Source organism: Cetorhinus maximus, chromosome 20 (genome assembly GCF_964194155.1).
Source record: "Cetorhinus maximus chromosome 20, sCetMax3.hap1.1, whole genome shotgun sequence".
Taxonomy (NCBI): Eukaryota; Metazoa; Chordata; class Chondrichthyes; order Lamniformes; family Cetorhinidae; genus Cetorhinus; species Cetorhinus maximus.
In genome coordinates this window covers 40,724,377-40,738,070 of record NC_135898.1, presented here as the reverse complement: position 1 = coordinate 40,738,070, position 13,694 = coordinate 40,724,377, and the positions used below count along the sequence as shown (strand labels likewise).

At 40.2% G+C, this 13,694-nt stretch overlaps 1 protein-coding gene across 1 annotated transcript in view; it reads right to left on the bottom strand.

Annotated features, from left to right (window-relative positions):
- Window positions 1-864: 864 nt before the first annotated feature.
- Window positions 865-13,694, bottom strand: part of pcdh15b (protocadherin-related 15b) — a 1,616,824-nt gene continuing 1,603,994 nt past the window's right edge. Inside the window, exons 41-42 of the mRNA XM_078565941.1 lie at window positions 13,025-13,160; window positions 865-3,529 (exon numbers count right to left, since the gene is read on the bottom strand). Of these exons, the coding sequence (XP_078422067.1) occupies window positions 2,954-3,529; window positions 13,025-13,160 (712 nt within the window). The 3' untranslated portion in view covers window positions 865-2,953. The remainder of the gene's footprint in view (window positions 3,530-13,024; window positions 13,161-13,694) is intronic.

Sequence of the window (13,694 nt, the reverse complement as noted above, 5' to 3'; positions counted from 1 at the left end):
ATAGCATTTAAGAATATAAATTACTGAAAAGTAAATTTAAAACAGAAATTATGGAGAACTTCTTTGTCCAACAGAATGACAGTTGTTTGGAATGGTAGTGTGTTGAACACAAAAACAGTACGGTTGTGTAAGGTAGGAGTTACTATAAAAGAGTTAGGTTATCATGGGGGTAAACTTCAATAGGCTGATTTGCCTTTTTCATACCTGGTCTGTTTTAACTTTGCTCCTTTCCTTGTTAACTCCAAACTGATGTAAATGCTTTGACTTGAATAACCCTACAGGTACAGTCTCACATTGCTGGGATAAGCTACCCCTAATAATTAATTCAAAAGATTAATTTACTGTAACCTGGAGTACATTTATAATATTCTGCAAGTATAAAAAATGTAAGTTATTGTGAATTGTTTAGACTGGACTAGACCCAGTTTGTGAGACACCACTGACTTAGAAGTAAACTGTGATTCACTTTAACAAGAGCCAACATCCAAACTTAAAATCTTCTAAAAATAATTTTTAAATCAAATATTTAAATATTTTCTAAATGTTACACAAGGGCAAACAAAAACTTATGAGTATAATAAATCATAACTGCAACAAATTAAAGTTATTAAACATTTTTAGGAAACATTTGGCTACCTCAAATCTTTCATGAAAACACTCCAGAATGAAAGCTTTGAAGAAAGATATTGTGGCATTAATAATTGGCCCAGAGGTTACAATTATAGAAAGAAAGAAGAAATCTCGAGCTCCAAGTTTTAAAATATACTGATACTTACATCAACAATATGAGAGAACAGCTAATCAAAGATGAAACCTTTGATTCAAAGACAAAATCAGAGATGGGACTTTGGTCTCATTAGTGTGGTTGGGGAAGTCATTTTCTTTAATTATTAGAATATCAAAGTTTACAATTTACAGAAAAGAGAAAATATAACACTGCTATAGTCAAAAAGCCTGTGAGTATTTACTATCCAGGTTCATGTGTGAGGAATGGTCAGTTGGACAATGTAATGGTGGGCTGCTCAGCTTCACTGTGCTGCACCACAGTATTGGTTTTCATTTTATTGAAATAGCCCAGCCTGAATACTACCCAGTGTAAAAATACTATATGCTACACCTAGTGCTAGTTTTTATTTGTGATGTTATTGAGAAAGAAAGAGAGAATTCTATGCGAGAATGGGAAGTACAATTTACCCATAGGTCTTGATAAAATCTGAATAGTAAATTGTGGCAATTTTTTTTTGAAGTTCAACTTTGCAAACTTTAAAATGTAACTTGCCAAGTAATACATAAAAGCTGTATTTGTTTGTTAGTCAACACATACATAATGCTATCCACTGTTGAAGGGGGAGAAATTCAGTTATCAGCTGAAATCCAGAATCTGTCAGGACCTATTCTGAAATGCATCAAGTGAGATTGGAATTTGTTAAACAGGCTTGCCAATGCGAAGGCACATGCCCTGAGTACATTATTCTTATTCTGCAGGCAAAGGACAAGTATTCTGTTTAACCATTGGCTATGTGATTTTACCACAGAAAGGCTGTGGAAAGTTTTTTTTTGTTTCGTTTGATCTATCGACTGAAAGTACCATCTTGCTAGAAACACCTGCACAGACTTTGGGAGATATCAAAATTACCTAACACAATGCCGCTAGGTAATTCACTGATTATCAAACCTCATGTCAGTATTATCACAGGGGAGTAAGATGCAAGAGGCATAATTATTTCAGTGAACTAAACTTCATGTCATTACAATTTTGAACCTAGTTTGTGCAACAAAAGACAATTAACATACATCAAAGCTTAAAACCAAATAAATGAAAGAGGGGACAGACTTGCAACTCAATTCTACAACTGTGAGAATGCTGAAAGGACGTGCCATTTTTCATTCACTAAAAACTATGCTACACTAAGGCGCGGAAGAATGTTGTTCTAGCCAGATTTGGTAAATCTTTAACATCTGTCATTGCTATAAATTAGCTGACGTGCAGTTTTATATTCAATGGGCACCGATCGAAATCCCCACTCACAAATTGAGAAACAACAATTTAATGATGGCAAGAAGGGATGGAGGAGAGGTGCTCCAAAAGGTAACATATTTTTTATATTTCTGAGAACAATGGGCGTGAAATTGGTCGAGGGCAGCAATGCAAAACTAGCTCGTAGCGAATCGGCAACTGCTTTTTCACCACACATTTCTACTGAAGTTCACACAATGATAATTCAGGCTCTTTCTGGAGACACATTTCCGAGTCTCACTGTCACTTTCACTTGATTTGAAATGAAAAATCTTGGCAATGTTTTCCAAATCAATGGAAAATAAAAACTGGCACAGTGTATTACAGGTTGCCGATTTGCTGCAAGCCTGTTTCACACTGCTGCATAGACCAATTTTACCCTCAATGTGTTTTGACAATTCTATCAACTACTGAAGGCAATTGGATTTGTCAGAATGAGGCCACAGTCTGAAATCAATGAAATCTACAGACATCTGCAAAAATGGATAAGAATTGCATTACGTTTAATGTAAAGGAACCAGATTACTTCAGAACCTCACAGAATGAACTTTTAGCTTTACTTCATAGTGATTCCCTAGCACGGCAAGTATCAGTACTGAGTCTATTACTTATACTTCTATGAATAAGCAAATAACGTCTTCTCTTTGACAATGTCACATCTTATTGAAAAGTTAGCGACTGTTTTGTGAGGCAAATCAACTAAAGGACAGCCACATCAAGGGTATGAAATCACTCTCATGTTTAGGAGTTTCTTTGCATTTAAAGATATTACCCATTTCTGTAAACATTGCAATGTGGATGCTTGTTGAGCGCATTGAATGCAAATTACATAAATCAAGATGCACGCTCGAGGTGAACAAATTGGAAATCATTGTTACTTTTCCACAGTACCCATAAAAAGTGAATTTTCTCATTAATAGCAGTAAAAATTCTAAATCACAGTTTTGTCATTGGTATGTGAAGGTTATTCCAAGGTCCCATCCACAGTTCCTCCTCATCAGATTGTGTCTGATCACTGTGAGATTCAAATGGTTCCTTGACGTCTTCATTGTCAACAGCCGATTCTTGGTCATCTGTGCTCTTTGCTCTCTCATTCTTTGCCTTTACTGTGCTCAGTTTGGACAGGCATCTGTTAGGCCCCATGCTGCTGGAAGCCATGGAGCTACATGATGGCCTTGCATTAAGATTGTCATTGCTGCAAGAAGCTGTTGCATTGGCCAATGGATTGTTCAATGGGATCTTTTCTTCCTGTGTTGCTGCCAGTTTGTCTAGTTTCTTAAAATGTTTTCCTACCCTTGCAGGTGAGGTTGCTTTCCCATTGGTCGGAGGGCAGCTGCGTCTTGTTCTTACAATTGATCCATTTTGAGCAATGTAGATATTACTGTTAACGTTGCTGTGGTTATTTGGGTGCTTGATACGAATCCTTTGTGCTTCTGGGGCACTGTCCTCACCAGTTGAGCTGGTTTCATACTCACGATCTACAACCAACTTTACCCGTTTATGGCGAGCCCACTGTGTGAGGGAAAAAAATATTTTAGAAAACTTTTTGACAATAATTCTATTGAGACCTTTTAAATGTCATCTGAATTATATGTAGGTTACTTGGATCAAAAATGGCCGAACCAAAGCAGTGCTTTCCTTCTTTCAACAACAACTTGCATTTCTGTAGGACATTTTAATAGAACAATGTCCATAAGTGTATCACAGAGATAACAGGAAAATGGATATTAAACCAGAGAAAGAGAGGTTAGGAATAACTGATTGATTTAAAGAGTTGGATTTGAAGGCATGTTTCAAAAGGGTGGAGTTGAATGTGAAGTTGCAAAGGGAATTCTACAGAGTGGGACCTGGGCTGTAGAAGACACAACCATCAGTGATGAAAGGAGAGAGAGAGGCACAAGAGGTCAGAGGCTAAGGAACAGAGTGGTCATGGGAATTGTAGAGCTGGAGGACATAAAAGAGAGAGGCGACTAAAGGCAGGGCAATGAGCAAGATAAGGACAGGTTGACGGATGAGCAGAATTTAGTGTCAGATAAGCTAAGGTGCTTTGGATGAGCAGGGTCTAAAAGATAAGCAAGCATTGGATTAATCAAGCATTGAGGCACATTTCAGAGTTTCGGATGTGGGTGCGATAAGGTAGTGGTGAAGGTGGGCAACATTACAGAGGTGAAAATATACAGTCCTGCACTGGAAAGGATATGGCTGAACTCTGGGTCAACCAAGACACTAAGGTTCAAAGCTGTCTGCTTCAGATAAAGATTGTGGTTAGGGAGAGATATGGGCCAGAATCTTCCGGTTGGCATGCTGGGAGTGGGCCCAGCATGCTGACGCGTAAAATGACGCGCGGTGATGTCGGGCATGTGTCCTGATGTCTCCGTGCGTCATTCCGATCTTCAGTTTGGCTGGCGCACACCGGAGTCGGCTGCGCGCCTGCCGAACTGTCAAAGGCCTGTTAAGGCCATTAAGACCTAATTAAACTGATTGTCTGGGCTGCCCACCCAACCTTAAGGTTGGCAGGCAGGCGAAGAGCCCAGGCGGCCTTCGCATTTTTCATGGAACCTCATCCACTGGTGGGATAAGGTTTCATGAAGGGTTTATAACTTTAATAAAAATTTTTAATAAAATTCATAGACATGTCCCAGCTCATGTGACACTGTCACATGAGAGGACATGTCTGAATAATTTTTAAAATTATTTTTTCTCAGTTTTCCACAATCAAATTAATCTCCCTGAGGCACGGAGCTCAGGGAGATTTCTGCGCTCTTTCACTCGCATGCGCGAAAGAGTGCAGGCCCCGACTCTCCCTCCTACCCCCGCCCGCACAGGTAGCGCTGAGTGCTACTGGGTGCGCGTCATGTAAAATGGCGGCGCGCAGCCATTCGCTGGTGGCGATCGGTTACGCACCTGCCCATGCCCGCTCCAGCCCAGCCCGCCTGAGGGGAAGAAAATTCTCCCCATGAAGTTGCAAGAGGAGAGCCATTGATGGAATCTAATGATGATTGTTTTCAAAATGCTTAGCTGAAAGATACCAGATTTCAACCAAGGCATTTGACAGCATAAATGCAGTTGCAGGATCAACAGAGGTGGTGGAGAGTTTGTCTGGGTGTCACCAGAATGCATGGGGAAGCTTACTTTATGCCTACAGATGATGAGGTGAAGGTGTCTGGGAGGGAGATAGCCTTACTAAAGAAAGATTTTGCATTTATTTAGCACTTCTATGACCTCAGGACATCCCAAAGCACGTTAAAGTCAATTAGGCACTTCTGAGGTGTAGCCTTTATTGTAATGTAGGAACTGCAGCAGCAATTTGTTGTAGCAAGGTCCCAGAGACGATGATGTGATGATGACTAGATAATTTGTTTTTGTGATGTTGATTGAAGAATAAATGTTAATCAAAACACAATTCAACTGGTGAGACCCCCATTGCTTGGATTAAATTCCACCCCTAGACTGGGACTTGAACCCATAACCCCTGGCACAGACAACTACGGGTTTAGAGCTATAGTGGGAAGAGGACAGAGGGATTAATTTAGGGATAAGAGGAAGGGAGATACAGCAGTGGAATCTGGATGGATAACTTCTCAGCTATAATATTACGAAAAACCTTCACAAAATAAGTGATAATGAAATGCTACAACACTGAAGTAATCAAAATTTTATATGTCAAGTGAATATTTTAAAATACTTTAAGATTTCCAAACATGGTAATTCATACAGCAATCTTAGAAAACCAACAACATGCAGTTTGGTGCTGAAACATGCTCTGATAAGACATCCAAACAGGCTGGTTCAAAACAAACATGCCAACACAAGGCAAAAAATAATTGAGTTTAGTGGAAGAAAATAAATCATACTGATCAATAGAAACAAAACAAATCCAAACAAAACAAAAATGCTGAGACACCCAGTTGCTGAAGAAACTGATTCTAGTATAATTACTCCAATTTGGAGAACACATATTATCAGCACACAAGCAAAAGCCACAGCAATCAGTACAATCCAATCTTACTGCTTCATTGACTAAACAATAAACTTATTTAAAAAACAGTCACAGCAAATGTCAAATCCACTCTTAGAAAGTGTTTTTGAACACCTGTAGTTCCTGTTAAAATGATGTTCCTGATTCTGACAGTCCTTCGTTCTCTTCTTGCAGTGTTCCTTGATCACTGTTGTATTCATTATATTCTGAAGGTGTTCCTTTGCTTAAACTTTCACTCCTGCTACCTTCACCACCTGCTTTATCGTTTTTTGACTCAGAATAATCTGAACTTGCTGTTTGATTGGAAACTGCCGCACTTGTCAAACTACGGCTAATGCTACTTCTGCCATTAATGCTCGATCGTTCAGTGCTCTCGCTATGACTTGACTGACTGGCATTACTTCGAGTGCTAGCATTCTGTTCATTTGCCAACTGACTATAAGTGCTTGTACTTCTACTACTAACACCGTCTGAAGCATTTTGTTGACTGACTGTTGTCCTAGATATTGTTTCATCATTCACACCACCAGATTCAACTTCACTGAGCTTGTTTTCAACATCTTCGTCCTCTGCTTCAGAGGTGCTGCTTTGGTCTTCATCTGATTCTTCCTCAATAATATCCTCAGATCCACTGGTGAATGTTACTGATGTACTTACACTTGTTCCTCTTGCTGAAAACATACTACGTGAACTACTCTTGCTACTTCTTGTGACAGATGTTCCCCTGCCACTTATACTTTCTTGAGTTGACAAACTTGACCTTTCTCTGGAACTACTTACATCTGCTGTTTTCTGACTGACCTCGCTATCTGACATCAAACTACTCTCTGTTGCTATTGATGTATCCCTGCTTATTACACTTCCTTGGGATGCTGTTTTGGAACTTGTTGCTCCTGTTTCTGTGCTAGTGGCAACATCTTCATCAAATTCATCTGATGCTTCAACAAAACTATGTGATGTGGTTTCAATTTTAGATGATGTGCTCGATTCTAAATCTTGACCTTCTGTATCGGATAATCTGCTCTGTGAAGTCTGTCGACTTCTGGAACTAGACTTTTCAGAGGTTTCACTTTTGGATTCTTCATCAGAATCAGCTTCATCCTCTTTATCTTCCTCTGATTCGTCTTCCTCTGGCTCAGATTTTGTGTCGTATTCTGTTGCATCTGATTCATCATCTTTTTCTTCATCTGAGTCCACTGTACTTTCATTTGTTTCATCTTGATCTAGTGTCACTTTAAGATAGTCTTTATCTTCAGTTTCTGATTCTTCAATGCTACTTACTGACAAGTCATCTGTAGACCTTTTGGAAGAGCCACTTTTCTCCTGAAGGTCATCATTATCTTCCTCAGACACATCACTCCTTTCCTCATCACCCTCTGCCATGACGCTAATTGAGACTTCTGATTTCTTTTCTTCCTTTTCAGATCCACTACTTGTAGGAGTCTTAGATCCGTCATCCTGTTCACTTTCAGCAATTGAAGTCTTACTGACTGAGCTTTGTGATTTACGCCTGGGCTGTAGCTGTTTAGATATTTTGATACCCTTCAACATTTTGCCCATTTTCTTTTTTTCTGTTGGCTTATCTGCCGTTGATTTCTGGAAATAGTTTCCATTAATGACCACACTTTCTGAGACACCACTTACCACACTATCTTGGCTTTCTACATGGCGTGCAGACACAAGTTTAGCATAACTAGAATCTTTGCTACCACCTTTTACTTTCTGAAGTATCATCGGAAATATTTTTGCTTTCTTCCATCGAGAGTGATACGAGATGGAAGGCTCCAGAACCTGCTCGCTGCCTGTCTCTCCTTTGCTGGTATCTGCTGGTAATTTACTAATCTGCACCACACTCTTCAGTTTTTTCTTTCCCTCTCCACCCTGAATCATTCCTGCTGCTGTTTTCTCTGCAGCCCCTGAGGCACTTGCTTGTTGTGGAGCACCACTTGGACCTAATGCATCCCCCCTTGATGTCCCTTCATCAACCTGATCTCCTGCTTCCTGTTTTGTACTTTTCCTAACAGGACTTATTCTTTGATGCATTCCCTGAAATTATGAAAATGGAACTGGTATTAAGCATTATATGCAGAAATATTGTGGACAAACAAAGCACTTCCTTTTTAGACATGATAATCCATTCCATTAGTCACAGAAAGAACTTATACTGATATAGCATCTTTCATAGTCTCAATATTTCCATTCAATTAATTATTTTGAAATGTAGTTACTGCCATATTAGCCTACATTACAACAGTCAATTTGTACACTACAAAGTCTAATAATTGACCATCTGTTTGTTTATGGTTGAGGAATAAATGCTGGCTAAAACAGTGGGAGAATTCCAATCTTCCTCAAACTTGTCTTTCTAATGCTGGTGCTCTTTTTTTATTCATTCATGAGATGTGGGCATTGTTGGCTGGGCCAGCATTTACTGCCCATCCCTAGTTGCCCTTGAGAAGGTGGTGGTGAGCTGCCTTCTTGAACCGCTGCAGTCCATGTGGTGTGGGTACACCGACAGTGCTGTTAGGCAGGGAGTTCCAGGATTTTGACCCAGAAACAGTGAAGGAACGGCGATGGAGAAAAAAACAATTGCTTCATGACATGATTTATTGCCACAAAGCACGGGTTACATTGAAGGAACAACCGTGGTCTATTACTGACAGCAGCTTCAACATGTTGAAGAATTTAGGAAGAGTTAAAATAATGTTAAATGTTTTCTATACATGCTTAGTGATCCGACTACAAGAGGAAAAAGAATTCAGGCCATGAAAATTGTGCAGTATAGCTGGCTAACATATTGCTCTTTCACCTTTGGGCCCTGAATCAGAATTCACTCAGCTTGCTGGGATAAAATATTCTGTCTTCAATGACCAAAAAAAAATTGAACCAAAATTTAACAGAGTCTGAGATATGAAAACTGAGGGAGGAAAGTAAATTGTGAAGCAATGTGCTTGTCGCAGGAAGTACTGGAATAAAGAAAATATGGCGGAAAAGGTTAGACCTCAGCTGGAGTGTTGCGTACAGTTCTGGGCACCACACTATAGGAAGGATGTGAATGCATTGGACAGAGTGCAGAAGAGGTTTACAAGAATGGTTCCAGGGATGAGACACTTCAGTTATGAGGAAAGATTGGAGAAGCTGGGACTGCTTTCCTTGGAGATGAGAAGGCTGAGAGGAGACTTGATAGAAGTTTTCAAAATAATGAGGGGCCTAGACAGAGTAGATAGGGAGAAGCTGTTCCCGCTCGTAAATGGATCGAGAACCAGAGGGCAGTGTTTTAAAGTGTTTTGCAAAAGTAGCAAATGTGAGGGGAGAAAAAACTTTTCCACACAGCTAGTAGTTTGGGTTTGGAATGCACTGCCTGGCAGTGTGGTGGAGGTAAATTCAATTAAGGCATTCAAGAGGGCATTGGATGATTATCTAAACAGAAACAATGTGCAGGGTTACAGGGAAACGGCAGGAGATTGGCACTAAGTTAAAATGCTCAGACAGCCGGTGCAGACATGATGGACCGAATGGCCTCCTTCTACACCGTAACAATTCTGTGATTCTGAAAAGGAAAACTGGATGATTGGCGCTAAAACCACAATTGCAAGTGGCTGACTTCTAGAAGGTTTCCAACATGCTGTTAGAATCAATCACTCATTTAGCCCTAAGATAAAGTGCTTTTATTATGATAGCAGTAATTTTGCTTATTTGAAAATAACTGAACCTTGGAATTTATGTTGAAGGACTGTTCATAGTCAAACCATTTAAGAATAAGTAAAGCTCTAAAAGGTAAGGAAAGTGAAATTGTGAAAGTAGAAAATAATATACTGCAAATTTTAAGTGATTTTTTTTCCTCTGTAAGAAATGCTTTTGTATAGGTCTTGGATTGGGAGAAGCATGTTAGTTCTTGGTGGAGATTAGTAATTAAACTTGTCATCATTAAACAAACAAAACCCTGCTGTGCTTTAATACTCACAGGGCCAGAGTTATCATCCGAGATTACTTAAGGAGATTGTAGTCCAAGTGGCAGATCTGTTCTGGAATTGTTTTTTATTATAATTTATGTGATGCATATTACAGGATTGGAAAATAGTTTTTAAAATTTATTTATGGGGTGTGGGCATCGCTGGCTAGGCAACATTTATTGCCCATCCCTGATTGTCCTTGAGAAGGTGGTGGTGAGCTGACATCTTGAACCGCTGCAGTCCCTGTGGTGTAGGTACACCCACAGTGCTGTTAGGGAGGGAGTTCCAGGATTTTGACCCAGCAACAGTGAAGAAACAGCAATATATTTCCAAGTCAGGATGGTGTGTGGCTTGGAGGGGACTTTCCAGGTGATGGTGTTCCCATGTGTCTGCTGCACTTGTCCTTCTAGATGGTAGTGGTCGTAGGTTTGGCAGGTGCTGTCTAGGAAGACTTGGTGAGTTCCTGCAGTGCATCTTGTAGATGGTACACACTGCTGCCACTGTGCATCGGTGGTGGAGGGAGTGAAAGTTTGTGGATGGGGTGCCAATCAAGCGGGCTGCTTTGTCCTGGATGGTGTCGAACTTCTTGAGTGTTGTTGGAGCTGCACTCAATGGGGGAGTATTCCATCACACTCCTAACTTGTGCCTTGTAGATGGTGGACAGGCTTTGGGGAGTCAGGAATCCTAGCCTCTGATCTGCTCTTGTAGCCACAGTATTTATATAGCTAGTTCAGTTCATTTCTGGTCAATGGTAATCCCAGAATATTGATAGTGGGGGGATTCAGCAATGGTAATGCCATTGAATATCAAGAAGCAATGGTTAGATTCTTTCTTGTTGGAGATGGTTATTGCCTGGCACTTGTGTGGTGCGAATGTTACTTGCCACTTGTCAGATCAAGCCTGGATATTGTCCAGGTCTTGCTGCATTTGGACATGGACTGCTTCAGTTCCTGAGGAATCGCAGATAGTACTGAACATTGTGCAATCATCAGCGAACATCCCCACTTCTGATCTTATGATGGAAGGAAGGTGATTGAGAAGCAGCTGAAGATGGTTGGACCTAGGACACTACCCTGGGGAACTCCTGCAGTGGTGTCCTAGAGCTGAGATGATTGACCTCCAACTGCCACAACCATCTTCCTTTGTGCTAGGTATGACTCCAACCAGCGGAGAGTTTTCCCCCTGATTCCCATTGACTCCAGTTTTGTTAGGGCTCCTTGATGCCACACTCTGTCAAATGTTGCCTTGATGTCAAGGGCAGTCACTCTCACCTCACCTCTGGAGTTCAATTCTTTTGTCCACGTTTGAACCAAGGCTGTAATGAGGTCAGGAACTGAGCGATCCTGGTAGAACACAAACTGAGATCAGTCAGCAGGTTATTGCTAAGCAAGTGTTGCTTGATCGTACTGTTGATGACCCCTTTCATTGCTTTATTGATGATCGTGAGTAGACTGCTGGGGCAGTAGTTGACCAAGTTGGATTTGTCCTGCTTTTTGTGTACAGGACATACCTGGGCAATTTTCCACATAATAGGGTCTATTTTAACTCTAGGAAATTGACTGGTAATATCTTAAAATAAGTTTATTGCCCCAATGCAGATAAATTGCTTACTAATGCCCTATGGGGGCCCACTGATGGGCGGCTGAAGCACTTAGCCTTTTCAGATGATAGGCCCTTATTACTATGCAAATGGGATCCAATGACATACATAGATAGCTGATTGCTATTTTAGGATGGAAGTAGTCAGAGTGTTTGGCATGCATTCGCTTACCAGTTCCAATGGTGAGATATCCAAAAACGTTTTACATTATTTTATGGAGCCTGGAAAAGTGGGAGTGCTCCTGCTAGTTTTGCTGAGAGCATTATGAGTCAAGTATACAGTGTGAGAATAGTGCCACCTGGTGACCACAACAGTTATGTCTTATCAGTTAGTGGAATAGCTCATCTTCTGACACCCCAAAAACTGCCCACCAACAATCTGCCCCATTAGTCTAAGCACAAGTCAGGTGTGTGAGGAAATACTCTCCACTGGTTGAATGCTGATCCAACAAAACACAAGAAGCTAGACACCATCCAGGACAAAGCAGCCCACTTGATCAGCACCCCATCCACTGCCTTGAACATTCACTTCCTCTACCACTGGCACACAGTGTCTGCAATGTTTACCATTTACAAGATGCACTGCAGCAATTCTCCAAGGCTCTTTCGGCAGCATTTTCCAAAGTCATGACCTGTACCACCCAGAACAGCAAAGGCAGCAGATCCATGGAAGCACCATTGCCTGCACATTCCCATCATGCCACACACTATCCTGGCTTGGAACTATATCACTGTTCCTTCATTGTTGCTGGGTCTGGACCTCCCTCCTGAACAGTAATATGGGTGTGCATACAGCAGATGGACTGCAGCAGTTCAAGAAGGTGGGATTTAGGGATGGGAACCAAATGCTGGCCTTGTCCACATCCCACGAATGAATAAAACAGAGGAAGCTTGTTTCCTTTTCTAAAGTGAAACCAGTTAGCATTTTATGACAATCCAGCAACTTCCACAAACCTTTCATGGTTGTGGCCAGCCTGCAGATTACCAGATTTATTTAATTATGTTTCGCAACTTTTCATAGTGGGATTTGAACTCTCAACTCCTGGATTGTTAGTCCAGTACTATAACCACCAGGAGCTGGAGGTTAGGTGGAAAGGTTGAAGGGGTTTCTCTGATTCTTTACTCTTATTTTATCCATCAACAGGAGAAAGTAAAATAAATGAGTGATGTTACAGATATTTTGTAATGGTTGCAATACTGAGCAGCATTAAAATTCATGCTCTGGTTTCATGCTGAATACATGTCAACAAAACCGTGTAAATGCACATGTCAATAAAGTATGGAAAATGCCAATATTTACATCATCTACAACAAAAAATAGATTATGGTCTGCCGATTTGAACTAAATAGAAAAACAAAACCTTGATGCCATCTCTTACAAAATAGTCGATGTTTCCCAGATCAAAATATTTTTCATCCTTAAAAAGCAATATATAAAAATCTAAATGAAAAAACAGATATTCTGTATATAACTACCTCTGCATCTGCATTTGATCCCTGTGGACTGTAATAATAGCCACCATCATCTTCCATCACCACCTCTCCATAGTCATCATACATTCCGGAAGGGGAGATTAATCTGCGGCGACTTCCGTACTGTGGTACTTCATACCTAGGATTGATGTCAGAAGTTGATGTGTCACAATTTCTCGTTTCAGACAAGAAAAAATTCTATGAGGTATTTAAACTCTCAGTTTTCATCAGCACACTGATCAGCAAAAGATGACAGATACAATCAATCAATCTCATTGTGGGAAGGTTACTGCTTATTTAGGGCATAGAGCAGATGCTATTTTGGCGCTAATCCTACTTTTTACAGAAGTTATTGAAAACTCTAATTTTCTCATGTGTGGTGCATTATTGCTTAAAAAGTAAACTTCCAAAACTTAAAAATCACATCATCTAAACTGTAATTTTGTACAACTTATAAATATAAGATAAAAAGCACACTTGAAGCTGGATCCAATGACATCTTCCTATGAGATAAACGCTTCGTGATAAAGATGTCACAAAATAAAAAATGGAATACAGCAGCTATTAAATATTATGTAATCTTAGTTAAAATTGAGCATCCTTAAGTAATCTCTAATTTTGCATAGAATAAGAATAGCTATACTATATTATATAAGAATAGTGACAAATAATA